At 49.2% G+C, this 27,799-nt stretch overlaps 1 protein-coding gene across 4 annotated transcripts; it reads right to left on the bottom strand.

Annotated features, from left to right (window-relative positions):
• Positions 1 to 1,877: 1,877 nt before the first annotated feature.
• Positions 1,878 to 27,571, bottom strand: fbln1 (fibulin 1). 4 transcript variants are annotated; one of them, XM_031898475.1, is made up of 14 exons: positions 27,429 to 27,571; positions 19,244 to 19,382; positions 18,145 to 18,313; positions 17,981 to 18,034; positions 17,074 to 17,175; positions 16,334 to 16,471; positions 16,054 to 16,191; positions 13,926 to 14,069; positions 13,103 to 13,231; positions 11,024 to 11,149; positions 10,826 to 10,945; positions 10,546 to 10,677; positions 9,189 to 9,312; positions 1,878 to 2,300 (listed from the first exon to the last, which is right to left on the bottom strand). In XM_031898475.1, exons 1-14 carry the CDS (start codon positions 27,554 to 27,556, stop codon positions 1,949 to 1,951), a joined length of 1,995 nt encoding a protein of 664 aa, XP_031754335.1. In that variant the 5' UTR covers positions 27,557 to 27,571; the 3' UTR covers positions 1,878 to 1,948. The 4 variants fall into 4 exon arrangements, with proteins under 4 accessions (XP_031754335.1, XP_031754336.1, XP_031754337.1 ...); XM_031898476.1 differs by having other exon boundaries at positions 18,145 to 18,310; XM_031898477.1 differs by lacking the exon at positions 16,334 to 16,471.
• Positions 27,572 to 27,799: the final 228 nt, after the last annotated feature.

Here is a 27,799-nt window from a genome sequence, read left to right as displayed (position 1 = left end):
CCATGCCCCTGTTGCAGGATAAAGGGTGCTATTTGTATCTATGGTATTGTGTTTTTCTAAGGCTAAAATGTAAATTCCACTGACAAAATATTAGTTTTTTGCCAACAACATACATTCTGTAATAACAAAATCAATTTTAGCATCGCAAAATGTAAATTGTCATCACAAAACTAATTCTGTGAACTCAAAAATGATTTTGTAGTGACAAATGTATTTTTGCCGGCACAAAATAAATCCTTATTTCACAAAAATAATTCTGTAAACACAAAAATTCTTTTGCAGTTACAAAATAAAAATCACCCAAATGTATGTTTTCATTGCAATGGAATGCTGGGTGAAAATGTTGCATTTTTAGCCAATATATTGCAGGGGAGGTTTGTTTATTGATTTTTGAATTTGCAAGTTTTTTTTCCAACTCGAATAAACTGATAAATCAGCCCCCTAGTGTATTTTGTGATCTGAAAATGAATTCACAAGATATTTGTGATGACAAAAAAAGAATCTTGCGACTACAGAATGCATTCTGTGAATACAAAACCTATTTTTGTGTCCAGAGAATTCATTTTGTGATGACTAAATAAATACCTGGGTTGCCCCAGACGCCCCCTCACTGCTCCGGGGTAAAAAAAATATTGGAATAAAATGCAGAATTGCTCAGCAGAGCACTCAGTGTATTTCCCTCCCTCCGGCCATAATGATATTTTTCCCCTTACTCAGTTCATCCGCCTCCAGAGTGATGTCACTTCTGGTCTGCAGTGACATCACTTCCGGTTTGGGTTGGAGGAGGCATTGTGGGGTGGTTATGAGGGTCTGGTTCAGGCACGGGTCTTCCTGCCTGTGTAGGTCTCTACCCTGTTTCTTTTTTAGATTGCTCTTTAAAGGGGCGGTTCACCTTTAAGTTAACTTTCAATATATTATAGAATGCCCTAGTCCTAGCGACTTTGCAATTGGTCTTCATTATTTATTTATTCTTTATAGTTTTCAAATTATTTGCCTTCTTTGCAGCTTTCAAATGGGGGTCACTGACCCCGGCAGCCAAACCCTATTGCTCTGTGAGGCTCCAGTTTTATTGTTATTGTTACTTTTTATTCCTTATCTTTCTATTCAGCCCCTCCCCTATTCATATACCGGTCTCTCATTCACACCACTCCCTGGTTGCTAAGGTAACTTGGACCCTAGCAACCAAAAACCTATTGCTCTGTGAGGCTCCAGTTTTATTGTTATTGTTACTTTTTATTCCTTATCTTTCTATTCAGCCCCTCCCCTATTCATATACCCGTCTCTCATTCACACCACTCCCTGGTTGCTAAGGTAACTTGGACCCTAGCAACCAAAACCCTATTGCTCTGTGAGGCTCCAGTTTTATTGTTATTGTTACTTTTTATGCCTTATCTTTCTATTCAGCCCCTCCCCTATTTATATTCCTGTCTTTCTTTCAAACCACTCCCTGGTTACTAAGGTAACTTGGACCCTAGCAACCAAAACCCTATTGCTCTGTGAGGCTCCAGTTTTATTGTTATTGTTACTTTTTATTCCTTATCTTTCTATTCAGCCCCTCCCCTATTCATATACCAGTCTCTCATTCAAACCACTGGCTGGTTGCCAACGGAAACAGGACACTAGCGACCGGATAGCTGCTGAACGAAACACTAAATAACTGAAGAAAAAACAATAAATGAAAACAAATGAAGGCCAATGGCAATGACATCATATTAAAAGTTAATTTGAAAGGTGAACTACCCCTTTAATGGGACCGTTAGAGGCGGGACTAAGTCATGTGACAGGCGCAGGAATCCTAAACCGAGCGTAAAAGGAGGGAAAAAAGTGGACAAAGGACAAGAAGAGCCGTTGTTCTGTACAGAAGCCAAACCCACAGCGCCATGCAACAAGCTAAAACTTTATTGGCTCTAGAAAGCGAGCAGAGCGGGGGTGCAGGCCCCTCCCCCAATCAAAGCTCCGGCGTCACAAAGACATGCAGTTTGGCTATAAAGGTGCTGAGAGTCCCGTATCGAGTGAGGCTCATCTGAATGGTGAGGAGGATGTCCTGCGGCTCCGCTATTGGCTGCTGCACCGAGATTAGGCCGCTGTGGGCGTTGACGTATTTGGTGGCAAAATAGTCCCTCTCGTTACCGCTGGTGATGGACAGCTGAATGTCGTCGCCGGGGAGAGAGTGGGAGGGGCCCATGCGGAAAATGTCGGTGGGGGCTTGGATGTTGGTGGGGAAGGTGAGTTGGTGGTGGGTAATTCTCAGGGGGAGGTGCTGGCATTCGGGATCAATGCAAGGCAAGCGCTCACAGCGACTGCAAGAAAAGGGAAAAGACAAGACAAGAAGAGAATTAATGCACGTGAAGCGAGCAAGCGTGGGGTGGGGCAGCGGGGCGGGAGGGAGGGGCAAAGGAACAAACACTGCCCCCAGGGCGGGGCCTCTATTAGTAACAATGAGAAGCAAAACAGCTCACAAAGCGCCAGCAACAGCTCAGCAGCCATTGGTCCCAACGGGGGGCGGTGCCAGTTATTCCTGTCCAGTAACAACCCCGGCCCATTTGGTCTCAAGTGGATCAGCCTGTTACCCTTCATATTACAACTCCCTGCATCCTAGCGACTGCTGGGAGTTTTAGTTCGACATTGGTTACATTCTTAGGAACGGCAACTAATCCAGGGTCAAGGATTATGGATTAGTGGAGTCCGTGCCCTAAAGTGCAACAAACAGAAAGGAAACGTCTCTCCAAAGTGCAACAAACAGAAAGGAAACGTCTCTCCAAAGTGTAACAAACAGAAAGGAAACGTCTCCCCAAAGTGCTACAAACAGGAAGGAAACATCTCCCCAAAGTGCTACAAACAGGAAGGAAACATCACACCAAAGTCCTACAAACAGAAAGGAAACATCTCCCCAAAGTCCTACAAACAGAAAGGAAACATCTCCCCAAAGTCCTACAAACAGAAAGTAAACATCTCCCCAAAGTTCTACAAACAGAAAGGAAACATCTCCCCAAAGTCCTACAAACAGGAAGGAAACATCTCCCCAAAGTGCTACAAACAGGAAGGAAACGTCACCCCAAAGTGCAACAAACAGAAAGGAAACGTCTCCCAAAGTGCAACAAACAGAAAGGAAACATCTCCCCAAAGTCCTACAAGCAGAAAGGAAACATCTCCCCAAAGTTCTACAAACAGGAAGGAAACATCTCCCCAAAGTCCTACAAACAGGAAGGAAGCTACAAACAGGAAGGAAACATCTCCCAAATCCTACAAACAGAAGGAAACGTCTCCCCAAAGTCCTACAAACAGGAAGGAAACATCTCCCCAAAGTCCTACAAACAGAAAGGAAACATCTCCCCAAAGTCCTACAAACAGAAAGGAAACATCTCTCCAAAGTTCTACAAACAGAAAGGAAATGTCACCCCAAAGTCCTACAAACAGAAAGGAACATCTCCCCAAAGTCCTACAAACAGAAAGGAAACATCTCCCCAAAGTCCTACAAACAGGAAGGAAACATCTCCCCAAAGTGCTACAAACAGGAAGGAAACGTCACCCCAAAGTTCTACAAACAGAAAGGAAACGTCTCCCCAAAGTGCAACAAACAAAAAGGAAACGTCTCCCAAAGTGCTACAAACAGGAAGGAAACATCTCCCCAAAGTGCTACAAAAGGAAACGTCACCCCAAAGTGCTACAAACAGGAAGGAAACGTCACCCCAAAGTGCTACAAACAGGAAGGAAACGTCACACCAAAGTCCTACAAACAGAAAGGAAACATCTCCCCAAAGTCCTACAAACAGAAAGGAAACGTCTCCCCAAGTCCTACAAGCAGAAAGGAAACATCTCCCCAAAGTCCTACAAACAGAAAGGAAACGTCACCCCAAAGTCCTACAAACAGGAAGGAAACATCTCCCCAAAGTCCTACAAGCAGAAAGGAAATGTCTCCCCAAAGTCCTACAAACAGAAAGGAAACATCTCCCCAAAGTCCTACAAAAAGGAAGGAATCATCTCCCCAAAGTCCTACAAACAGGAAGGAATCATCTCCCCAAAGTTCTACAAACAGAAAGGAAACATCTCCCCAAAGTCCTACAAACAGGAAGGAAACATCTCCCCAAAGTCCTACAAACAGGAAGGAAACATCTCCCCAAAGTCCTACAAACAGAAAGGAAACGTCTCCCCAAAGTTCTACAAACAGGAAGGAAACGTCTCCCCAAAGTCCTACAAACAGGAAGGAAACATCTCCCCAAAGTCCTACAAACAGGAAGGAAACATCTCCCCAAAGTCCTACAAACAGAAAGGAAACGTCTCCCCAAAGTTCTACAAACAGGAAGGAAACGTCTCCCCAAAGTCCTACAAACAGAAAGGAAACATCTCCCCAAAGTCCTACAAACAGAAAGGAAACATCTCCCAAAGTCCTACAAACAGAAAGGAAACATCTCCCCAAAGTTCTACAAACGGAAAGGAAACGTCACCCCAAAGTCCTACAAACAGAAAGGAAACATCTCCCCAAAGTTCTACAAACAGAAAGGAAATGTCACCCCAAAGTCCTACAATCAGGAAGGAAACATCTCCCCAAAGTCCTACAAACAGAAAGGAAGTCACCCCAAAGTCCTACAAACAGAAAGGAAACATCTCCCCAAAGTTCTACAAACAGAAAGGAAATGTCACCCCAAAACAGATTGTCCTACAAACAGGAAGGAAACATCTCCCCAAAGTTCTACAAACAGAAAGGAAATTCTGTTACCCCAAATCCAAAAAAAAAGGGAAACAAAATATCATCACCCCAATGTCCTACAAACATAAAGGAAATGTCACCCCAAGTCCAACAAACAGAAAGGAAACGTCACCCCAAAGTTCTACAAACAGAAAGGGAAAGTCACTCCAAAGTTCTACAAACAGAAAGGAAACATCTCCCCAAAGTCCTACAAACAGAAAGGAAACGTCACCTCGAAGTTCTACAAACAGAAAGGAAACGTCTCCCCAAAGTTCTACAAACAGAAAGGAAACCATCACCCCAAAGTTCTACAAACAGAAAGGAAATTTTGTTACCCCAAATCCAAAAAAGGGAAACAAAATATCATCACCCCAATGTCCTACAAACATAAAGGAAATGTCACCCCAAGTCCAACAAACAGAAAGGAAACATAACCCCAAAGTTCTACAAACAGAAAGGGAAAGTCACCCCAAAGTTCTACAAACAGAAAGGAAACGTCTCCCCAAAGTTCTACAAACAGAAAGGAAACGTCACCTCGAAGTTCTACAAACAGAAAGGAAAATTTGTTACCCCATATCCTAAAATAGGGAAACAAAATATCATCACCCCAATGTCCTACAAACATAAAGGAAATGTCACCCCAAGTCCAACAAACAGAAAGAAAACTGTCACCCAAAGTTCTACGAACAGAAAGGAACCGTCACCCAAAAGTTCTACAAACAGAAAGGAAACCATCACCCCAAAGTTCTACAAACAGAAAGGAAATTTTGTTACCCCAAATCCAAAAAGGGAAACAAGAAATATCATCACCCCAACGTCCTACGTTAAACATAAAGGAAATGTCACCCCAAGTCCAACAAACAGAAAGAAAACTGTCACCCAAAGTTCTACGAACAGAAAGGAAACATCTCCCCAAAGTTCTACAAACAGAAAGGAAACATCTCCCCAAAGTTCTACAAACAGAAAGGAAACATCTCCCCAAAGTTCTACAAACAGAAAGGAAACATCACCCCAAAGTTCTACAAACAAAAAGGAAATTTTGTTACCCCAAATCCAAAAAAGGGAAACAAAATATTATCACCCCAGATGTCCTACAAACATAAAGGAAATGTCACCCCAAGTCCAACAAACAGAAAAGGAAACGTCACCCCAAAGTTCTACAAACAGAAAGGAAACGTCACCCCAAAGTTCTACAAACAGAAAGGAAACATCTCCCCAAAGTTCTACAAACAGAAAGGAAACATCTCCCCATAGTTCCATAAAAAGGAAAGGAAAGGTTGTGACCCCAACGTTCTGCGAACAGAAAGGAAACTTTGTCACCACAAAGTTCTACAAACAGAAAGGAAACGTCACCCCAAAGTCCTACAAACAGAAAGGAAACGTCACCCCAAAGTCCTACAAACAGAAAGGAAACGTCTCCCCAAAGTTCTACAAACAGAAAGGAAATTTTGTTACCCCAAATCCAAAAAAGGGAAACAAAATATCATCACCCCCCAAATGTCCTACAAACATAAAGGAAATGTTACCCCAAGTCCAACAAACAGAAAGAAAAACTGTCACCCCAAAGTTCTACGAACAGAAAGGAAACGTCTCCCCAAAGTTCTACAAACAGAAAGGAAACGTCACCCCATCTCAAAGTTCTACAAACAGAAAGGAAACGTCTTCCCACAAAAGTTCTACAAACAGAAAGGAAACGTCTCCCCAAAGTCCTACAAACAGAAAGGAAACGTCTCCCCAAAGTCCTACAAACAGAAAGGAAACGTCACCAAGTTCTACAAACAGAAAGGAAACGTCACCCCAAAGTTCTACAAACAGAAAGGAAACGTCTCCCCAAAGTTCTACAAACAGAAAGGAAACGTCTCCCCAAAGTTCTACAAACAGAAAGGAAACGTCTCCCCAAAGTTCTACAAACAGAAAGGAAACGTCACCCCAAAGTTCTACAAACAGAAAGGAAACATCACCCCAAAGTTCTACAAACAGAAAGGAATACATCTCCCCAAAGTCCTACAAACAGAAAGAAACATCTGCCCAAAGTCCTACAAACAGAAAGGAAACGTCTCCCCAAAGTTCTACAAACAGGAAGGAAACATCTGCCCAAAGTCCTACAAACAGAAAGGAAACGTCTCCCCAAAGTTCTACAAACAGAAAGGAAACATCTCCCCAAAGTCCTACAAACAGAAAGGAATCGTCTCCCCAAAGTTCTACAAACAGAAAGGAAACATCTCCCCAAAGTTCTACAAACAGAAGGAAACATCTCCCCAAAGTCCTACAAACAGAAAGAAACGTCTCCCCAAAGTTCTACAAACAGAAAGGAAACGTCACCCCAAAGTTCTACAAACGAAAGGAGGAAACGTCTCCCCAAAGTTCTACAAACAGAAAGGAAACGTCACCCCAAAGTTCTACAAACAGAAAGGAAACGTCACCCCAAAGTTCTACAAACAGAAAGGAAACGTCACCCCAAAGTTCTACAAACAGAAAGGAAACAAGTTATACAAACAGAAAGGAAACGTCACCCCAAAGTTCTACAAACAGAAAGGAAACGTCACCCCAAAACGTTTCCCAAAGTTCTACAAACAGAAAGGAAACGTCTCCCCAAAGTCCTACAAACAGGAAGGAAACGTCTCCCCAAAGTTCTACAAACAGAAAGGAAACATCTCCCCAAAGTCCTACAAACAGAAAGGAAACGTCTCCCCAAAGTTCTACAAACAGAAAGGAAAGGAAACATCTCCCCAAAGTCCTACAAACAGAAAGGAAACATCTGCCCAAAGTCCTACAAACAGAAAGGAAACGTCTCCCCAAAGTTCTACAAACAGAAAGGAAACATCTCCCAAAGTCCTACAAACAGAAAGGAAACGTCTCCAAAGTTCTACAAACAGAAAGGAAACATCTCCCCAAAGTCCTACAAACAGAAAGGAAACATCTCCCCAAAGTTCTAACAGAAAGGAAACGTCGTTCCCCAAAGTTCTACAAACAGAAAGGAAAACAGGTTCTACAAACAGGAAGGAAACATCTGCCCAAAGTCCTACAAACAGAAAGGAAACGTCACCCCAAAGTCCTACAAACAGGAAGGAAACGTCACCCCAAAGTCCTACAAACAGGAAGGAAACGTCTCCCCAAAGTTCTACAAACAGAAAGGAAACGTCTCCCCAAAGTCCTACAAACAGAAAGGAAACGTCTCCCCAAAGTTCTACAAACAGGAAGGAAACATCTCCCCAAAGTTCTACAAACAGGAAGGAAACATCTGCCCAAAGTCCTACAAACAGAAAGGAAACGTCTCCCCAAAGTCCTACAAACAGAAAGGAAACGTCTCCCCAAAGTCCTACAAACAGAAAGGAAACGTCACCCCAAAGTTCTACAAACAGAAAGGAAACGTCTCCCCAAAGTCCTACAAACAGAAAGGAAACATCTCCCCAAAGTTCTACAAACAGGAAGGAAACGTCTCCCCAAAGTTCTACAAACAGGAAGGAAACGTCTCCCCAAAGTTCTACAAACAGAAAGGAAACGTCTCCCAAAGTCCTACAAACAGAAAGGAAACGTCTCCCCAAAGTCCTACAAAAGAACGTCTCCCAAAGTTCTACAAACAGGAAGGAAACGTCTCCCCAAAGTCCTACAAACAGGAAGGAAACGTCTCCCCAAAGTTCTACAAACAGGAAGGAAACGTCACCCCAAAGTTCTACAAACAGGAAGGAAACATCTCCCCAAAGTTCTACAAACAGAAAGGAAACGTCTCCCCAAAGTCCTACAAACAGAAAGGAAACGTCTCCCCAAAGTTCTACAAACAGGAAGGAAACGTCTCCCCAAAGTCCTACAAACAGGAAGGAAACGTCTCCCCAAAGTTCTACAAACAGGAAGGAAACGTCACCCCAAAGTTCTACAAACAGGAAGGAAACATCTCCCCAAAGTTCTACAAACAGAAAGGAAACGTCTCCCCAAAGTCCTACAAACAGAAAGGAAACGTCTCCCCAAAGTTCTTCAAACAGAACAGAGTTTAATGCAAGGGGCGCATTTCTCCGGGTCTGCCAGCAGGTGTCGCCCTGCACTGTGCAATGGCATTTACTTGATTTTACGTAAAGGGTAACTAAAGCTTTTTTTCTTCTTTTCCTCTTTATTGCCATACAAATGAAACACCCCCTTTAGGGTCCTGGTGAAAGAGAGACACCTGCTGGTGGTACTGAGCCACAGCACCCACAGGGTGCCCTAGGCAGGTGTAGGTGCCAGTCTGCCCCCAGCTACAGACTCATGTTACCCTTGGTGGGACTGACTTTATATGAAAAGTATATTATTACCCACAATGCTCCATCAGTTCTAAATCAGTGCTGTTTATATTCTCTGCACTGCTGGCTCTGACTCCTGAAACAACGGAGAACAGACATGGAGGAGACCTGGAGGCTTCTGCTACATTGTTTCAAGAGTCAGAACAGAAAGGGATGCAGGGAAGATGCTTAGAATTATATTTTTTAAGAAAATTGGGTAAAGTTCCCCTTTAAAGAGAGTCACTTACGTGTTGCCGGTTTTGCGGTAGTTCTTGGGGCAGTCGAAGGAAAGGCAGCGGAACCCCCCCTGGATATTGAAGCAGGTCTCGGTGTCGGAGCAGTTGTGGTTGCCGGTGACGCATTCGTCCACATCTGTAACGAGGGGGGGCACAATGATCACATTTACTTAAACCAACGGGGCAAAACCACTGCAGCCTTCACTTGGCCAGTAGAACCCCAGCGCTGGAACATTCTAGGCCTTTATTCTAGAAAAAGTTCATTGGGGGTGGGGAGGAAAGGAGATCTCACCATCAGCATAGGAAGGGGTTCCTTACTGTAAGGGCAGTCAGGTTATGGGATTTCCTACCCAGAGAGGGGGAATGAGTGATACATTGGGGGGTGGGGAGGAAAGGGGATCTCACCATCAGCATAGGAAGGGGTTCCTTACTGTAAGGGCAGTCAGGTTATGGGATTCCCTACCCAGAGAGGGGAATGAGTGATACATTGGGGGTGGGGAGGAAAGGGGATCTCACCATCAGCATAGGAAGGGGTTCCTTACTGTAAGGGCAGTCAGGTTATGGGATTCCCTACCCAGAGAGGGGAATGAGTGATACATTGGGGGTGGGGAGGAAAGGGGATCTCACCATCAGCATAGGAAGGGGTTCCTTACTGTAAGGGCAGTCAGGTTATGGAATCCCTACCAAGAGAGGGGGAATGAGTGATACATTGGGGGTGGGGAGGAAAGGGGATCTCACCATCAGCATAGGAAGGGGTTCCTTACTGTAAGGGCAGTCAGGTTATGGGATTCCCTACCCAGAGAGGGGGAATGAGTGATTCATTGGGGGTGGGGAGGAAAGGGGATCTCACCATCAGCATAGGAATGGGTTCCTTACTGTAAGGGCAGTCAGGTTATGGGGTTCCCTACCCAGAGAGGGGGAATGAGTGATACATTGGGGGGGGAGGAAAGGGATCTCACCATCAGCATAGGAAGGGTTCCTTACTGTAAGGGCAGTCAGGTTATGGGGTTCCCTACCAAGAGAGGGGGAATGAGTGATACATTGGGGTGGGGAGGAAAGGGGATCTCACCATCAGCATAGGAAGGGGTTCCTTACTGTAAGGGCAGTCAGGTTATGGGGTTCCCTACCAAGAGAGGGGGAATGAGTGATACATTGGGGGTGGGGAGGAAAGGGGATCTCACCATCAGCATAGGAAGGGGTTCCTTACTGTAAGGGCAGTCAGGTTATGGGGTTCCCTACCAAGAGAGGGGGAATGAGTGATACATTGGGGGTGGGGAGGAAAGGGGATCTCACCATCAGCATAGGAAGGGGTTCCTTACTGTAAGGGCAGTCAGGTTATGGGGTTCCCTACCCCACTCGACCCATTTACCTTGGCAGTTGCGGCCGTTGGGCGCCAGTGTGTACCCGCTCGGGGGGCAGGAGCAGCGGAAGCTGCCTGGAACGTTGTTGCACCGGTAGGAGCATATGTGGCCCCCAGTGGGCAGCGCGCACTCGTCGATATCTGCGGCCGGAGGGAAAAGACATGAGACGGCGTGGGGATAGTTACCCTTTAGCTTTCTCAAGGGCAACAAAACCTCAATTCCCGCATCTGCTCCCTGAGAGTGGAACGTACCAAGTCCCTACATGGGGGGGAATCGAGGGCACGTTACCTTCACACGTGATGCCATCCACGTCGCTCAGCTGGTACCCCCGCCGGCAGTAACACTGGTACGATCCGTACACGTTAGCGCACTCCTGGCTGCAGGGATTGTTACTGCATTCGTCCACATCTAAACAGGAGAGGGGATAATGCTCATATGTGGGTCATGTGTTTGGGCGAAGTTCCCCTTTAATTGGTTATAACTCACCTTCACACGATCTGCCATCCAAGGCCAACTTGAACCCAGTGGAGCAGCTGCAGAAAAACGACCCGGCCGTGTTTTCACACTTGTGGGCGCAGACCCGTCCTGGGTACCCCCTGCACTCATTTATATCTGCCAATGGGGAGGAAAGGGGATCTCACCATCAGCATAGGAAGGGGGTTCCTTACTGTAAGGGCAGTCAGGTTATGGGGTTCCCTACCAAGAGAGGGGGAATGAGTGATACATTGGGGGTGGGGAGGAAAGGGGATCTCACCATCAGCATAGGAAGGGGTTCCTTACTGTAAGGGCAGTCAGGTTATGGGGTTCCCTACCCAGAGAGGGGGAATGAGTGATACATTGGGGGTGGGGGAGAAAGGGGATCTCACCATCAGCATAGGAAGGGGTTCCTTACTGTAAGGGCAGTCAGGTTATGGGGTTCCCTACCCAGAGAGGGGGAATGAGTGATACATTGGGGGTGGGGAGGAAAGGGGATCTCACCATCAGCATAGGAAGGGGTTCCTTACTGTAAGGGGAGTCAGGTTATGGGGTTCCCTACCAAGAGAGGGGGAATGAGTGATACATTGGGGGTGGGGAGGAAAGGGGATCTCACCATCAGAATAGGAAGGGGTTCCTTACTGTAAGGGCAGTCAGGTTATGGGGTTCCCTACCCAGAGAGGGGGAATGAGTGATACATTGGGGGTGGGGAGGAAAGGGGATCTCACCATCAGCATAGGAAGGGGTTCCTTACTGTAAGGGCAGTCAGGTTATGGGGTTCCCTACCAAAAGAGGGGGAATGAGTGATACATTGGGAGTGGGGAGGAAAGGGGATCTCACCATCAGCATAGGAAGGGGTTCCTTACTGTAAGGGCAGTCAGGTTATGGGGTTCCCTACCAAAAGAGGGGAATGAGTGATACATTGGGGGTGGGGAGGAAAGGGGATCTCACCATCAGCATAGGAAGGGGTTCCTTACTGTAAGGGCAGTCAGGTTATGGGGTTCCCTACCAAAGAGGGGGAATGAGTGATACATTGGGGGTGGGGAGGAAAGGGGATCTCACCATCAGCATAGGAAGGGGTTCCTTACTGTAAGGGCAGTCAGGTTATGGGGTTCCCTACCCAGAGAGGGGGAATGAGTGATACATTGGGGGTGGGAGGAAAGGGGATCTCACCATCAGCATAGGAAGGGGTTCCTTACTGTAAGGGCAGTCAGGTTATGGATTCCCTACCCAGAGAGGGGGAATGAGTGATACATTGGGGGTGGGGGGGGAAGGGGATCTCACCATCAGCATAGGAAGGGGTTCCTTACTGTAAGGGCAGTCAGGTTATGGGGTTCCCTACCCAGAGAGGGGGAATGAGTGATACATTGGGGGTGGGGAGGAAAGGAGATCTCACCATCAGCATAGGAAGGGGTTCCTTACTGTAAGGGCAGTCAGGTTATGGGGTTCCCTACCCAGAGAGGGGGAATGAGTGATACATTGGGGGTGGGGAGGAAAGGGGATCTCACCATCAGCATAGGAAGGGGTTCCTTACTGTAAGGGCAGTCAGGTTATGGGATTCCCTACCCAGAGAGGGGGAATGAGTGATTCATTGGGGGTGGGGAGGAAAGGGGATCTCACCATCAGCATAGGAAGGGGCTCCTTACTGTAAGGGCAGTCAGGTTATGGGATTCCCTACCCAGAGAGGGGGAATGAGTGATACATTGGGGGTGGGGAGGAAAGGGGATCTCACCATCAGCATAGGAAGGGGTTCCTTACTGTAAGGGCAGTCAGGTTATGGGATTCCCTACCCAGAGAGGGGGAATGAGTGATACATTGGGGGGGGGGAGGGGATCTCACCATCAGCATAGGAAGGGGTTCCATACTGTAAGGGCAGTCAGGTTATGGGGTTCCCTACCCAGAGAGGGGGAATGAGTGATTCATTGGGGGTGGGGAGGAAAGGGGATCTCACCATCAGCATAGGAAGGGGTTCCTTACTGTAAGGGCAGTCAGGTTATGGGGTTCCCTACCCAGAGAGGGGGAATGAGTGATTCATTTGGGGTGGGGAGGAAAGGAGATCTCACCATCAGCATAGGAAGGGGTTATACATACCAATACATGTCCTGCTTAGGGGGTCAAAGTTATATCCCGTTCGGCAGTCGCATCGGTAGGACCCCGGCACATTCACACAGCCGTGCCCGTCGCCACAAGGGTTCTGGGTGCTGGAACACTCATTTATATCTGCAGCGGATGGAGAATAACAGACACCCCCATTGGTTGAAATGATTTCTCTTTGAGCAGTGACTGCGCCTTTAAGAGACAGTCCCCTGTGGGTCTGGGTTTCCCTGCCAGGGGGCAGTGCCAGGATTGTTACCCTCAGGCCTAATAAGGGGGAGTATTCCCTCCCTACCGAGCAACTGACTGAAGGGTGAGGCTGTAGAAGGGTCGGACAAGGATTGCCCAACTGCCCCACAGCAGGGGGTACATACAGAACCCCTACATGGCTGTGCCGACAAGCAAAACCCAAAAATGCCAAGGCATTTGGCATTTAGCAACAAGAAAGCAACAATGGATCCTGATTGGTGGAGCTGTATGAATAATTAAGATTTACTTTTGCTTGAAACCAATGTGTGATATTTCTATTCTGCCTAGCAACAAGAAAGCAACAGTGCATCCTGATTGGTGGAGCCATATGAACAATTTAAAAAGATTTGCTTTTGCTTGAGTTTGTGTAAAGTCACATGGTTTGGGCAAGTTATTGGCATCGTTTCTGTCAGCATTGGGGGAGGAGTTTCCTGGCTGTCATGTGACTATGACTATTTCCTGTCTGTCAAACCACTGCAGTCCTGTCCTGCTTTGTGGCAGGGATTTTTGACATACACCCAGGACCAGATCCCCTGAAGGGACATGTGACTTTTGTGTCCCTCCCCCTCACCTTCACACTTTGTGCCGTCGGCGCTCAGATGATAGCCCCGCCCACAGTTCACCACATGTCGCTGGCAGGTATAGGAACCTTCTGTGTTAATACAGGTCTGTCCTGGGGGGCACGGGGCATTAACACTCACGCACTCATTGATATCTGATTGGGGCAAATAGAGAGAGTTCAGTTATTCTGGGAATAAAATAAGCCCCACCCACCACTTGAAACACTATGGCACCCCCTACCCATATGTATAAATACAAATATACAGAGAAGGAATGTTCTGGGCACACAATAAGCTGTACCCCCATACTGTACTGTCTAAGGGAAACACTATGGCACCCCCTACCCATATGTATAAATACAAATATACAGAGAGGGAATGTTCTGGGCACACAATAAGCTGTACCCCCATACTGTACTGTCTAAGGGAAACACTATGGCACCCCCTACCCATATGTATAAATACAAATATACAGAGAGGGAATGTTCTGGGCACACAATAAGCTGTACCCCCATACTGTACTGTCTAAGGGAAACACTATGGCACCTCCTACCCATATGTATAAATACAAATATACAGAGAAGGAATGTTCTGGGCACACAATAAGCTGTACCCCCATACTGTACTGTCTAAGGGAAACACTATGGCACCTCCTACCCATATGTATAAATACAAATATACAGAGAGGGAATGTTCTGGGCACACAATAAGCTGTACCCCCATACTGTACTGTCTAAGGGAAACACTATGGCACCTCCTACCCATATGTATAAATACAAATATACAGAGAAGGAATGTTCTGGGCACACAATAAGCTGTACCCCCATACTGTACTGTCTAAGGGAAACACTATGGCACCCCCTACCCATATGTATAAATACAAATATACAGAGAGGATGTTTCTGGCACACAATTAAGCTGTACCCCCATACTGTACTGTCTAAAGGGAACACTATGGCACCCCCTACCCATATGTATAAATACAATATACAGAGAGGGAATGTTCTGGGCACACAATAAGCTGTACCCCATACTGTACTGTCTAAGGGAAACACTATGGCACCCCCTACCCATATGTATAATACCAATATACAGAGAGGAATGTTCTGGGCACACAATTAAGCTGTACCCCCATTACTGTACTGTCTAAGGGAAACACTATGGCACCCCCCCTACCCAATATGTTATAAAAACAAATATACAGAGAAGGAATGTTCTGGCACACAATAAGCTGTACCCCCATACTGTACTGTCTAAGGGAAACACTATGGCACTCCTACCCATATGTATAAATACAAATATACAGAGACGGAATGTTCTGGGCACACAATAAGCTGTACCCCCTTACTGTACTGTCTAAGGGAAACACTATGGCACCCCCTACCCATATGTATAAATACAAATATACAGAGAGGGAATGTTCTGGGCACACAATAAGCTGTACCCGATACTGTACTGTCTAAGGGAAACACTATGGCACCCCCTACCCATATGTATAAATAACAAATATACAGAGAAGGAATGTTCTGGGCACACAATAAGCTGTACCCCATACTGTATCTGTCTAAGGAAACACTATGGCACCCCCTACCATATGTATAAATACAAATATACAGAGGGGAATGTTCTGGGCACACATAAGCTCACCCCCATACTTACTGTCTAAGGGAAACACTATGGCACCCCCTACCCATATGTATAAATACAAATATACAGAGAAGGAATGTTCTGGGCACACAATAACTGTACCGCCCACTGTACTGCTAAGGAAACACTATGCACCTCTACCATGTATAAATACAATTACAGAAAGAATGCTCTGGCACACAATAACTGTACTGTACTGTCTAAGGAAACACTTGCACCCCCCACCCATATGTATAAAAACAAAATACAGAAGGAAGTCTGGGACCACAATAAGCTGTACCCCCATACTGTACTGTCTAAGGGAACACTATGCACCCCTACCATATGATAAATACAAATAGACAGAGAAGGAAAGCTCTGGGCACACAATAAGCTGTACCCCCATACTGTACTGTCTAAGGGAAACACTATGGCACCCCCTACCCATATGTATAAATACAAATATACAGAGAAGGAATGTTCTGGGCACACAATAAGCTGTACCCCCATTACCAATGCAGTTGCCCAGAGCATCCTGTATGAAGCCGCTGCTGCACTGCACTTTGGGTCGGCATCTGAATGATCCCGGGGTGTTCTGGCAGTTGAAGTTGGGGAGGCAGTTGTGAGTTCCAGTCGCACATTCATCAATGTCTGACAATGGAAAAACAGAGAGAGTAAAGCAGACAGAACAACAGCTCTACATCGCCACCTTCTGGATAAAGAGGGTATAACATGACTATAACACCTACCCCCCACCCCCGGCAGTTACCCCTGCAGGTCGGAGCCGATGTACCTTTGCAGTTATTGTCCTCCGTCAGTTCGTACCCCGTGCCGCAGTTCACCTCCCTCTGGCAGCGGAACGACCCCACCAGGTTAATGCACACCTGCCCCACCTTGCACGTGTGGGTCCCCGAGATACACTCATTGATATCTAGGCAAAAGCAAAGGGGCAAGTCGCTGCACGTTACCCCACCGGGACTGTATCCATGGAGATTCTACTTTCCAACCCCTGAGGGGGGCAACTATTAAAGGGACACTGTCAACCGAATATAAAATACCCCAGATAGATGGGTTATGCCCCAAAGAACAGGGCTGTGCCTGTAAAAATAGATATTTTTTTCGATCCTGTGGAAAAACCTATAGTCCCTTAAACTGCTCGCAAGGACCGTTATTTCCTGAAAGTCATGTGACTGGCTCTGCTTCCTTCCTGTTGAAGATTACAGCCTGGCAGGTTTGATGGCGGGTAGGCTGAAAGGTTAATGTAATAAAAGTTGTACGTTTTGCATTCAGACTCGCAACCCATAGCAACCAATGAAGTAATTGCTGCCAGTCAGGTGACCAGTAAATGCTGCCTGCTGATTGGTTGAAGTAGGTTTCCTGAACCCTTATAAGGTAACAGTAACCCCACACGGTTCCTGACATAGCCAATGGGAATCAGTCAGGATTATCCAACCCGCCGCCCCCAATTCTGTATCGGGGGTAGGATTTGGGAGGGGGGATAGGAGAGCACATAAAATCAAGGCAAAGTTATACCTTCACAAGAGACGCCGTCTGGTTGGAGTTGGAATCCTGAATAACAGGAACAGACCACGCTAACGCCCGTATCGCTGCACTGCTGGGTACAGGGGCCCCCACCTGGCAACGGAGAGACATCATCAAACTATGGCACAAAGGGATTCCCCTGTACTAAGCACAATTCAGCAGGAACAGCCCCCTAAGTTTGCCCATAGCCTGTACAGAGAGATACCATAAAACTATGGCACATAGGGATTCCCCTGTACTAAAGGCAGTCAATTCAGCAGGAACAGCCCCTAAGTTTGCCCATAGCCTGTAACAGAGAGATACCATAAAAATATGGCACATAGGGATTCCCCTGTACTAAAGCACAATTCAAAGGCAGGAACAGCCCCCTAAGTTGCCCATAGCCTGTACAGAGAAGATACCTAAAATATGGCACATAGGATTCCCTGTACTAAGCACAATTCAGCAGGACGCCCCCTAAGTTTGCCCATAGCCTGTACAGAGAGAACCATAAAACTATGGCACATCGGGATTTCCCGTGTACTAAGCACAATTCAGCAGGACAGCCCCTAAGTTTGCCCATAGCCTGTACAGAGGATACCATCATACTATGGCACATAGGGATTCCCCTGTATAAGCACAATTCGCAGGAACAGCCCCCTATGGTTTGCTCATAAAGCCTGTACAGAGAGATACCAAATATTACATGGTCGCATAAGGTGATTCCCCTGTACTAAGCACAAATTCAGCAGGAACAGCGCCCCAGTTTGCTCATAGCCTGTACAGAGAGATACCATAAAACTATGGCACATAGGGATTCCCCTGTACTAAGCACAATTCAGCAGGAACAGCCCCCTTAATACGTGTAATATTATATAGAAGTATTTATCGAGTGAAGTCGCGCCATTAGACTTCTCACCTCGACACCGATCGTTCAGGTAAGGATCCTCGCTGTCGGAGTGGGGTATCGGCGCTGAGGAGGAAATATAACAAATGCATGACATCATCCATTAAATGAGTGCAACCCCACCCCTGAACAGCCAAACTCCGCCCCAGATGAGCCAACCCAAGTGAAAGTATTACCTTCATCTTTGCTGATGTCCCGGTTTGGGATGTCGGACCCCTCTTGGCCCCGGACGCAGCAGGCCCTAAACACTTGCTCACATTGGTACCCCAGGAACATGCTCTTCTCACAGCTGCCCCGCTGCGTCTGGGCCGTCCTTCCGAGCAAACAGCAGTTACAGCAGCGCTGCTGGGAGAGACACGGGCACTGTCACCTACTGCTCTCTTTCCCATGGTCAGGCAGGAACCCCCCCCCACCGGGTAAGTGAATCCAATCCCCCCCCAGTACTTACCCAGGTACAGAGCTCTGATTCTCTGTACTTCCTGCTCCTGGGCTGCTCTCTTTCCATGGTCAGGCAGGGAACCCCCCTCCGGGTAAGTGAATACAATCTCGCCCCCGTACTTATCCACAGGTACAAGAGCTCTGATTCTTGATACTTCTGCCCTGGGCTGCTCTCTTTCCCCCATGGTCAGGCAGGACCCCCGGGTAAGTGATCCAATCTCCCCCAGTCTTACCCAGGTAACAGACTCTGATCTCTGTACTTCCTGCTCCTGTGGCTGCTCTCTTTCCCATGGTCAGGCGGAACCTCCCCCTGGGTAGTGAATCCAATCCTCCCCCCAGTACTTACCCAGGTACACAGAGTCTGATTCTCTGTACTCCTGCTCCTGGGCTGCTCTCTTTCCCATGGGTGCAGACAGGAACCCCCCCTCGGGTAGTGAATCCAATCTCCCCCCCAGTACTTAACCCAGGTACAGAGCTCTGAATTCTCTGTACTATCCTGCCTCCTGGGCTGCTCTCTTTCCCCCATGGTCCAGGCCAGGAACCCTCCCTGGGTAAGTGAATCCAAATTCCCCCCAGTCTTACCCAGGGTCAGAGTTCTGATTCTCTGTACTTCCTGTTCCGGGTGCTGCTCCCTTTCGCCCATGGGTCAGGCAGGAACCCCCCCCTGGTAAGTGAATTCCAATCTCCCCCAGTACTTACCCAGGTACAGAGCTGCTGATTCTCTGTACTTCCTGCTACGTGGGCTGCTCTCTTCCCCACGGTCAGAGTTCCACCCAATGCATACCGCACACTCGCATTTATTTTCAGAAACTACAGTTCCACAATCCTCTCACACACCTTCACGAACCGGGCTTCACAGGTAGCATTTGCCTCAATTTCGGAGGTGTCGCATTCCTCGTGCTCGTATGGCGATGTAATGCCGTTGGTGCAGTGCAGATCCTCCAGCTGATTCATACAGCACTGCTCCTGGGTGAGTCTGGGGTACAGTGAAACCAAACCAGGGATGTTTATCAAATGGGGCACACTGAGGCAGCACGGACTCTGTAGGGTCTCAACGCCACCTTGTCTCCATGCTTGCCCTATGTCTCCATGCTTGCCCTAAACTGTCCGCCATCTTGTCCTAAGCTGTCCCCCATTCTGTCCTACTGTTCCATCTTGCCCTAACGTCCTCCATCTTGGTCCTACTGTCACGCCATCTTGTCCTACTGTCTCCACTTGCCCTACTGTCTGCCATCTTGTCCTAGCTGTTCCATCTTGTCCTAATCTGTCTCCATCTTGCCCTATTCTGTCTCATCTTGCCCTACTGTCGCCCATCTTGTCCTACGTCTCCATCTTGTCCTACTGTTCCATCTTGCCCTAGCTGTCCCCATCTTTCCTACTGTCTCCAATCTTGCCCTACGTGTCCCCATCTTGCCCTACTGTCCCATCTTGCCCTATGTCCCCATCTTGCCCCTACTGTCTCCATCTTGTCCTACTGTCCCCCATCTTGTCCTACTGTCCCGTTGCCCTAGCGTCCCCATCTTGCCTACTGTCGCCATCTTGCCCTTAGCTGTCCCCATCTTGCCTCTACTGTCGCCCATCTTGCCCTACCTGTCCCCAAATCTTGTCCTAGCTCCCATTATGCCCTACTGTCCCCATCTTGCCCTATCTGTCCCATCTTGCCTACTGTCTCCATCTGCCCTACTGTCCCCACTTGCCCTATCTGTCCCCAATCTTGCCCTACTGTCCCATCTTGCCCTCTGTGCCCCCTCTTGCCCTGGTCCTCATCTTGTCCTACTGTCTCTATCTTGGCCCTAATCTGTCTCCATCTTGCCCCTACTGTGCCCCATCTTGGTGTCCTAACGGTCTCCATCTTGCCCTACTGGTCCCCATCTTGCCTACTGTCTCCATCTTGCCCTACGTCGCCCATCTTGGTGTCCTCTGTCTCCAATCTTGCCCTACTGTCCCCATCTTGCGCCTAACTGTCCTCCCATCTTGCCCTACTGTCTCCATCTTGCGCTACGTCTCCATCTTGCCCTAACTGTCGCCCACTTGCCCCTACTGTCCCCATCTTGCCCTAACTGTCTCCATCTTTGCCTACTGTCCTCCATCTTGGCCCTACTGTCTCCATCTTGCCCTACTGTCCCCATCATTGCCCTACTTGTCTCATCTTTGCCCTACTGTCCCCAATCTTGGTGTCCTACTGTCCCCATCTTGCCCTATCTGTCCCCATCTTGCGGCCTACTGTCCCATCTTGCCCTACTGTCCCCATCTTGGCCCTACTGCCGTCCATCTTGCCTAACTGTCCCCATCTTGCCTACTGTCTCATTTGCCTAACTGTCTCATCTTGCCCCTACTGTCTCCATTTGCCCTAAACTGTCTCCATCTTGCCCTACTGTCTCCATTTGCCGCTACTGTCCCCATCTTGCCTACTGTCTCCATCTGCCCTACTGTCCCATTTGCCCTACTGTCCCATCTTGCCCTACTGTCGCCCATCTTGCCCTAGCTGTCCCCATCTTGCCCTACTGTCCCAACTTGCCCCTACTGTCCCATCTTGCCCTAGACTGTCTCATCTTTGCCCTAACTGTCCCTGATCCTTGCCCTACTGTCCCGCCATCTTGCACCTACTGTCCCATCTTGCCCTACTGTCTCCACTTGCCCTACGTCCATCTTGTCCTACTGTCCCCATATTGCCTCTGTCCCCATCTTGGCCACTATTACTGTCCCCATTCTTGGCCCTACTTGTCGCCCATCTTGCCCTACTGTCCTCCATCTTTGCCGCTAACTGCCTCAACTCTTGCCCTAAAACTGTTCCCATCTTGCCTCTGTCCCCATCTTGCCCGTACTTCGGCCCATCTTGCCCACTATCTCATCTTGCCCTAACCTGTCTACATGCTGCCGCTACTGTTCTCCATCTTGGCCCCTACTGTCCCCATCTTGGGCCCTACGTCCCCATCTTGTTTGCCCTACTGTCCCCATCTTGCCCTACTGTCCCCATCTTGCCCTAGCTGCCCAATCTTGCCTACTGTCCCAATCTTGCCCTACTGTCCCCCGATCTTGGCCCCTACTGTCCCATCTTGCCCTACTGTCCCCCATCTTGCCCTACTGGCCCAATCTTGCCCATAACTGTCCTTCAATCTGTCCTACTGTCCTCCATCTTGCCCTAAATGTCCCCTATCTTGCCTACTGTCCCATCTTGCCCTAACTGTCTCATCTTGCCCTAAATCTGTCGCCCTCTTTGCCCTACTGTCCCCATCCTTGCCCTTACCTGTCTTCATCTTGCCCTACCTGTCCTCCATCTTGCCCTACTGTCCCATCTTGGCCCTACTGTCCATCTTTGCCCTAACTGTCTCCATCCTTGCCTACTGGGTCCCCATCTTGTCCCTACTGTCTCCCATCTTGAGCCTACTGTCGCCGATCTTGCCCTAACTGTCCCATCTTGCCCACTAACTGTCCCCATTCTTGCCCTACTGCCCCAATCTGCCCTACTGTCCCCATCTTGCCTACTGTGCATCTTGCCCTAAAATGTCCCCAATCTGCCCTACTTCTTCATCTTGCCCTTACTGTCTCCATCTTGCCCTACTGTTTTCCATCTTGCCCTAATCTGTCCCCATCTTGCCTACTGTCCCCATCTTGCCCTACTGGTCCATCTTGCTCCTACTTCCCCATCTGTCCTACTGTCGCCCATCTTGCCCTAATGTCGCCCATCTTGCCTACTTGTCCCCATCTTGCCCTACTGTCCGGCCATCTTGCCCCATCTGTCTTCTATCTTGCCCTATCTGTCTCATCTTGCCCTACTGTCGCCCATCTTTGCCCTAACTGTCGCCCATCTTGCCCTATCTGTCCCCATCTTTGCCTACTATCTTCATCTTGCCTACTGTCTCCATCTTGCCGCTACTTTCCCATCTTGCCCTACTGTCCCATCTTGCCCTACTGTCCCCATTCTTTGCCTACTGTCTCCATCTTGCCCTAAACTGTCCCCCCATCTTGGCCCTACTGTCCCATCTTGGCCTACTGTCCCCTCTTGCCCTACTGTTCCCCATCTGCCCTACTGTCTTCATCTTGCCTACTGTCTCCATCTTGCCCTAGCTGTCCGCATCTTGCCTACTGGTCCCCATCTGCCCTACTGTCTTCATCTTGGCCCCTACTGTCTCCATCTTGCCCTACTTCCCCACTTGCCCTACTGTCCCCATCTTGCCCTACTGTCCCCATCTTGCCCTACTGTCTCCATCTTGCCTATGTCGCCCATCTTGCCTACTGTCGCCCATCTTGCCCTACGTTCCCCCATCTTGCCCTACTGTCTTCATCTGGCCCTACTGTCTCCATCTTGCCTACTGTCCCCCATCTTGGGCCCTACCTGTCCCCATCTTGCCCTACTGTCTTCAGATCTTGCCCTACTGTCTCCATGCTGCCACTACTGTCCCATTCATTGCCCTACTGGTTCCCCATCTTGCCCTACTGTCCCCATCTTGCCGCTACTGTCCCACTTGCCCTAACTGTCCCCTCTTGTCCTACTGTCCTCCCTTTGTCCTACTGTCCCATCTTGCCCTACTGTCCCCATCTTGCCCTACTGTCTCCATCCTTGCCCTACTGTCCCATCTTTGCCCTACTGTCCCATCTTGCCCACTGTCTCCTCTTGCTACTGTCGCCCATCTTGCCTCTACTGGTCCCCATCTTGCCCTAACTGTCCCCATCTTGCCCTACTGTCTTCATCTGCTACTGTCTCCATCCTTGCCTACTTGTTCCCCATCTTGCCCTACTGTCCCATCTTGCCCTACTGTCCCCATCTTGCCCTACTGTCCCCATCTTGCCTCCTACTGTCTCCATCTTGTCCTACTGCCCCATCTTGCCCTACTGTCCCTACATCTTGCCCTACTGTCGCCCATCTTGGTGTCCCTACTGTCCGCATCTTGCCTAACTGTCCCCCATCTTTGCCCCTATCTTCCCCATTTGCCCCTACTGTCCCATCTTGCCTACGTTCTCCATCTTGCCCTACTGTCTCATCTTGCCCTACTGTCCCCATCTTGCGCTACTGTCTCCAATCTTGCCCTACTGTCACCCCATCTTTTGTGTCTCTACTGGTCTCCATCTTGCCCTACTGTCCCCTATCTTGCCTACTGTCTCCATCTTGCCTAACTGTCCCATCTTGCCCTACTGTCCATCTTGCATTACTGTCTCCATCTTGCCCTACTGTCCTCCATCTTGCCCTATCTGTCCCCATCTTACCCTATCTGTCTCCATCTTGCCCCTTACTGTCGCCCATTTGGTGTCGCTACTGTCTCCATCTTGGCGCCTACTGTCCCCATCTTGCCCTACTGTCGCCATCTTGCCGCTAAGCGTGCCCATCTTGCCCTACTGTCCCCAATCTTTGCGCCTCTGTGCCCAATCTTGCCTACTGTCTCCATCTGCACCTACTGTCCCCATCTTGGTGTCTACTGGTCTCATCTTGCCCTACTGCCCCATCTTGCCCGTATCTGGTCTCCATCTTGCCCTACTGTCTCCATCTTGCCCTATATGTCCCCCTCTTGCAATTACTGTCTCCATCTTGCCCTAAACTGTCTCCATCTTGCCCTACTGTCCCCATCTTGCCCTACTGTCTCCATCTGCCTAGGCTGTCCCCAGTTCTTTGGTGTCCTACTGTCTCCATCTTGCCCTACTGTCCCCATCTTGCCCTACTGTCCCGCATCTGCCCCTACTGTTGCCCATCTTGCCCTACTGTCTCCATGCTTGCCCTACTGTCTCCATCTTGCCTACTAGTCCCAATCTTGCCCTACTGCCGCCAATCTTGCCCTACTGTCCATCTTTGCCCTACTGTCCCCATCATTGCCCTACTGCCCAATCTTGCCCTAGCTGTCCCCATCTTGCCCTACTGTCCCCCATCTGCCCTACTGTCTTCACAATCTTGCCCTACTGTCTCCATCTTGCCCTACTTGTCCCCATCTTGGCCCCTACTGTTCCATTTGCCCTATACTGTTCCATCTTGCCCTACTGTCTCCATCATTGCCCTACTGTCCCATCTTGCCCTACTGTCCCCAATCTTTGCCCTAGCTGTCCCCATCTTGGCCCTACTGTCCCCATCTTGCCCTAGCTGGTCCCCATCTTGCCCTACTGTCCCCATCTTGCCCGTCTACTGTCCTCCATCTTGCCCTACTGTCCCATTTGCCCTACTGTCCGCATCTTGCCCTAACTGTCCCGCTCTTGCCCTTACTTGTCTCCATCTTGCTACTGTCCCATCTTGGTTCCTACTGTCCGCCATCTTTGCCTAGCTGTCCCCATCTTGCCCTACGTTCCCCATCCTTGCCCTACTGTCCCCATTTGCCCTACTGGTCCCCATCTTGGCCCTACTGCCTCAATCTTTGCCCTACTCGTCCATCTTGCCCTACTGTCCATCTTGCCCTAACTGTCCGCATCTTGCCCTACTATGCTTCAATCTTGCCTCTACTGTCTCCATCTTGCCCTACTGTCCTCATCTTGCCCTAACTGTCCCCATCTGCCCTTACCTGTCCATCTTGCCCTACTGTCCCCTACTCTTGCCCCCTACTGTCCCCATCTTGCCCACTGTCCCCTATTGCCCTAAACTGTCCCTCTTGCCTACTGCCAAATCTGCCTACTCCCCATCTTGCCTACTGTCCCCATCTTGCCTACTGTCCCCATTTGCCCTACTGTCGCCCATCTTGCCCTACTGCCCCAATCTGCCGCTAACTTCTTCGTCTATTGCCCTACTGTCTCCATCTTGCCCTACTGTCGCCCATCTTGCCCATATCGTCCCCATCTTGCCCTCGCTGTCTCCTTCTTGCCCTATGTCCCCGATCATTGCCCTACTGTCCCCATCTTGCCCTACTGTCCTTCATCTTGCCCTACTGTCCTCCTCTTGCCTACTGTCCATCATCTTGCCCTAACTGTCCCCATCTTGCCTACTGTTCTCCATCTTGCCCTACTGTCGCCCAATTGTCCTACTGTCCCCATCGTTGCCCTACTGTCCCATCTTGCCTACTGTCGCCCGATCTTGCCCTACTGTCCCATCTTGCCACTGCCCGCAATCTTTGCCCTACTGTCCCATCTTGCCCTACGTCCCATCTGCCCTACTGTCCCCATCTTGCCCTACTATCATTCATCTTGCCCTACTGTCTCCTCTTGCCTACTGTCTCCATCTTGCCCTACTGTCCCCATCTTGCCCTCCTGTCCCATCTTGCCCTACTGTCGCCCATCTTGCGCCTACTGTCCCCATCTTGTCCTGAACTGTCCCCTCTTGCCCTACTGTCCCCCATCTTGCCCACTGTCCCCATCTTGCCCACTGCCCCATCTTGCCCTACTGTCTCATCTTGCCCTACTGTCTCCATCTTGCTACATGTCCCATCTTGCCTACTGTCCCCATCTTGCCTACTGTCACCCATCTTGCCCTACTATCTTCTCTTGCCCTACTGTCTCCATCTTGCCCTACTTTCCCCATCTTGCCCTACTGTCCCCATTTGCCCTATACTGTCCATGTTGCCCTACTGTCTCCATCTTGCCCTACTGTCGCCCATCTTGCCGGCTACTTGTCCCCAATCTTGCCCTCGTCCATCTGCCTCTACTGTCCCCTCTTGCCCCTACTGTCTTCAATCTTGCCCTCTGTCTCCATCTTGCCCTACTGTCCCCATCTTGCCCTACTGTCCCCATCTTGCCCTACTGTCCGCCATCATTGCCCCCACTGTCTTCATCTTGCCCTACTGTCTCCATCTTGTCCCTACTTTCCCCAATCTGCCTACTGTCCCATCTTGGCCCCTACTGTCCCGATCTTGCCCTACTGTTCTCCATCTTGGCCCGTACTGTCCCCATCTTGGCCTACCTGTCCCCATCTTGCCCTACTGTCCCATCTTGCCCTACTGTCTTCCATCTTGCCCTACTGTTCCAATCTTGCCCTACTGTCGCCCATCTTGCCTAGCTGTCCCCATCTTGCCACTACTGTCTTCATCTTGCCTAACTGTCTCCATCTGCCCTACTGTCCCCATCTTGCCTACTGTCCCCATCTTGCCCCTACTGTCCCCATCTTGCCCTACTGTCCCCATGCTTGCCTACTGTCCTCCATCTTGTCCCTAACTGTCCCATCTTGCCCTACTGTCCCCAGTCTTTGGCCCTATCTGTCTCCATCTTGCCCTACTGTCCCCATCTTGCCCTACTGTTCCCCATCTTGCCCCTACTGTCTCCATCTTGCCCTACTGTCCCCCTCTGCCCTACTGTCCCCATCTTGGCCCGTACTGTCTCCCATCTTGCCCTATGTCTCCATTTGCCTCTGTCCCATCTTGCCCTAATCTGTCTCCATCTTGTCCTACTGTCTCCATCTTGCCCTACTGTCGCCTTCTTGCCTACTGTCCCCATCTTGCCCTACTGCCCCCATCTGGCCCTACTGTCCCCATCTTGTCCTACTGTCCCCATCTTGTCCTACTGTCCCCAAACACAGGCGTATGTGAGTGGTCAATACAGGTTGATACGTGGATGCTGATTGGCTGACAGATACAAATAACAGTTACTACCCCCTGTGCAGCGGATAGGGGGCAGTTTCTGTGCCTCAGCCAATGAGCAGAGAAGAAACTATTTCTAGACAAGGATTAAGTCAGTTAAACAAACAGCCCTCCCTCCAACCCCCCCCCCCCGGCCCTTTCATCTCCTTATGATTCATTCCCGGGGGCAAAGGATTTCCTAATCGGCTGGGGGTGAGGCCTCTCTTCCTCTCTCTCTGCTTTTAATAACACAATTCCCGCTGTTTTGGCCGAGGGCTTGGGCCGAACCCCCCCAGTGCCGGTACAGCCCCCAGATTCCCCTGGTACAGACCACTTGGCAGGATTTATGGGGGGGTATGTGATTCCCTGTATCAGCGCAGATACCCCCCCAGGGGCAAGGGAGGAAATCTTTTATTTGCCCCCTAACCCCCCCTAGGTCTGGGCACCTGGTTATACACCGGGTTGGAGAAGGGCTCACAGGGACAAACTTACTGATTAAAGGGGAAGCTAACCTTCCTGAGAGGGAAATCCTTATTTTATGTTGTTGCCCCGCGGGGTCTCACCTGCATTCCTTGGAGTCGGACAGGAGGGGCAGGTGGGTGCACTCCATCTTCTGCGTCGCCCATTCATAGCCGCTGTTACAGCAGGAATCCACCGACGGCTCTGCCCTAACTGGGAAATAATCAGTCATTGTATTACTTGGCCTTTATATAGAGCCGACATATCCTGCAGCGCTGTAATGGGGTTATACATCATTCCCCTCAGCCCCTGCCCCCAGTTGAGCTTACAATCTAAGGTCCCATCCCTCAGCCCTGCCCAGTGAGTTCCAATCTAAGGTCCTATCCATTCCCATCAGCCCTGCCCAGTGAGCTTACAATCTAAGGTCCCTATCCCATTCCGCATCAGTTCCTGCAGTCCTGCCCCAGTGATGCTT

Source organism: Xenopus tropicalis, chromosome 3, assembly GCF_000004195.4.
Source record: "Xenopus tropicalis strain Nigerian chromosome 3, UCB_Xtro_10.0, whole genome shotgun sequence".
NCBI classification, from domain to species: Eukaryota; Metazoa; Chordata; class Amphibia; order Anura; family Pipidae; genus Xenopus; species Xenopus tropicalis.
The sequence above is the reverse complement of the archived record's forward strand: the minus strand, read 5'-3'. Positions and strand labels throughout refer to the sequence as shown.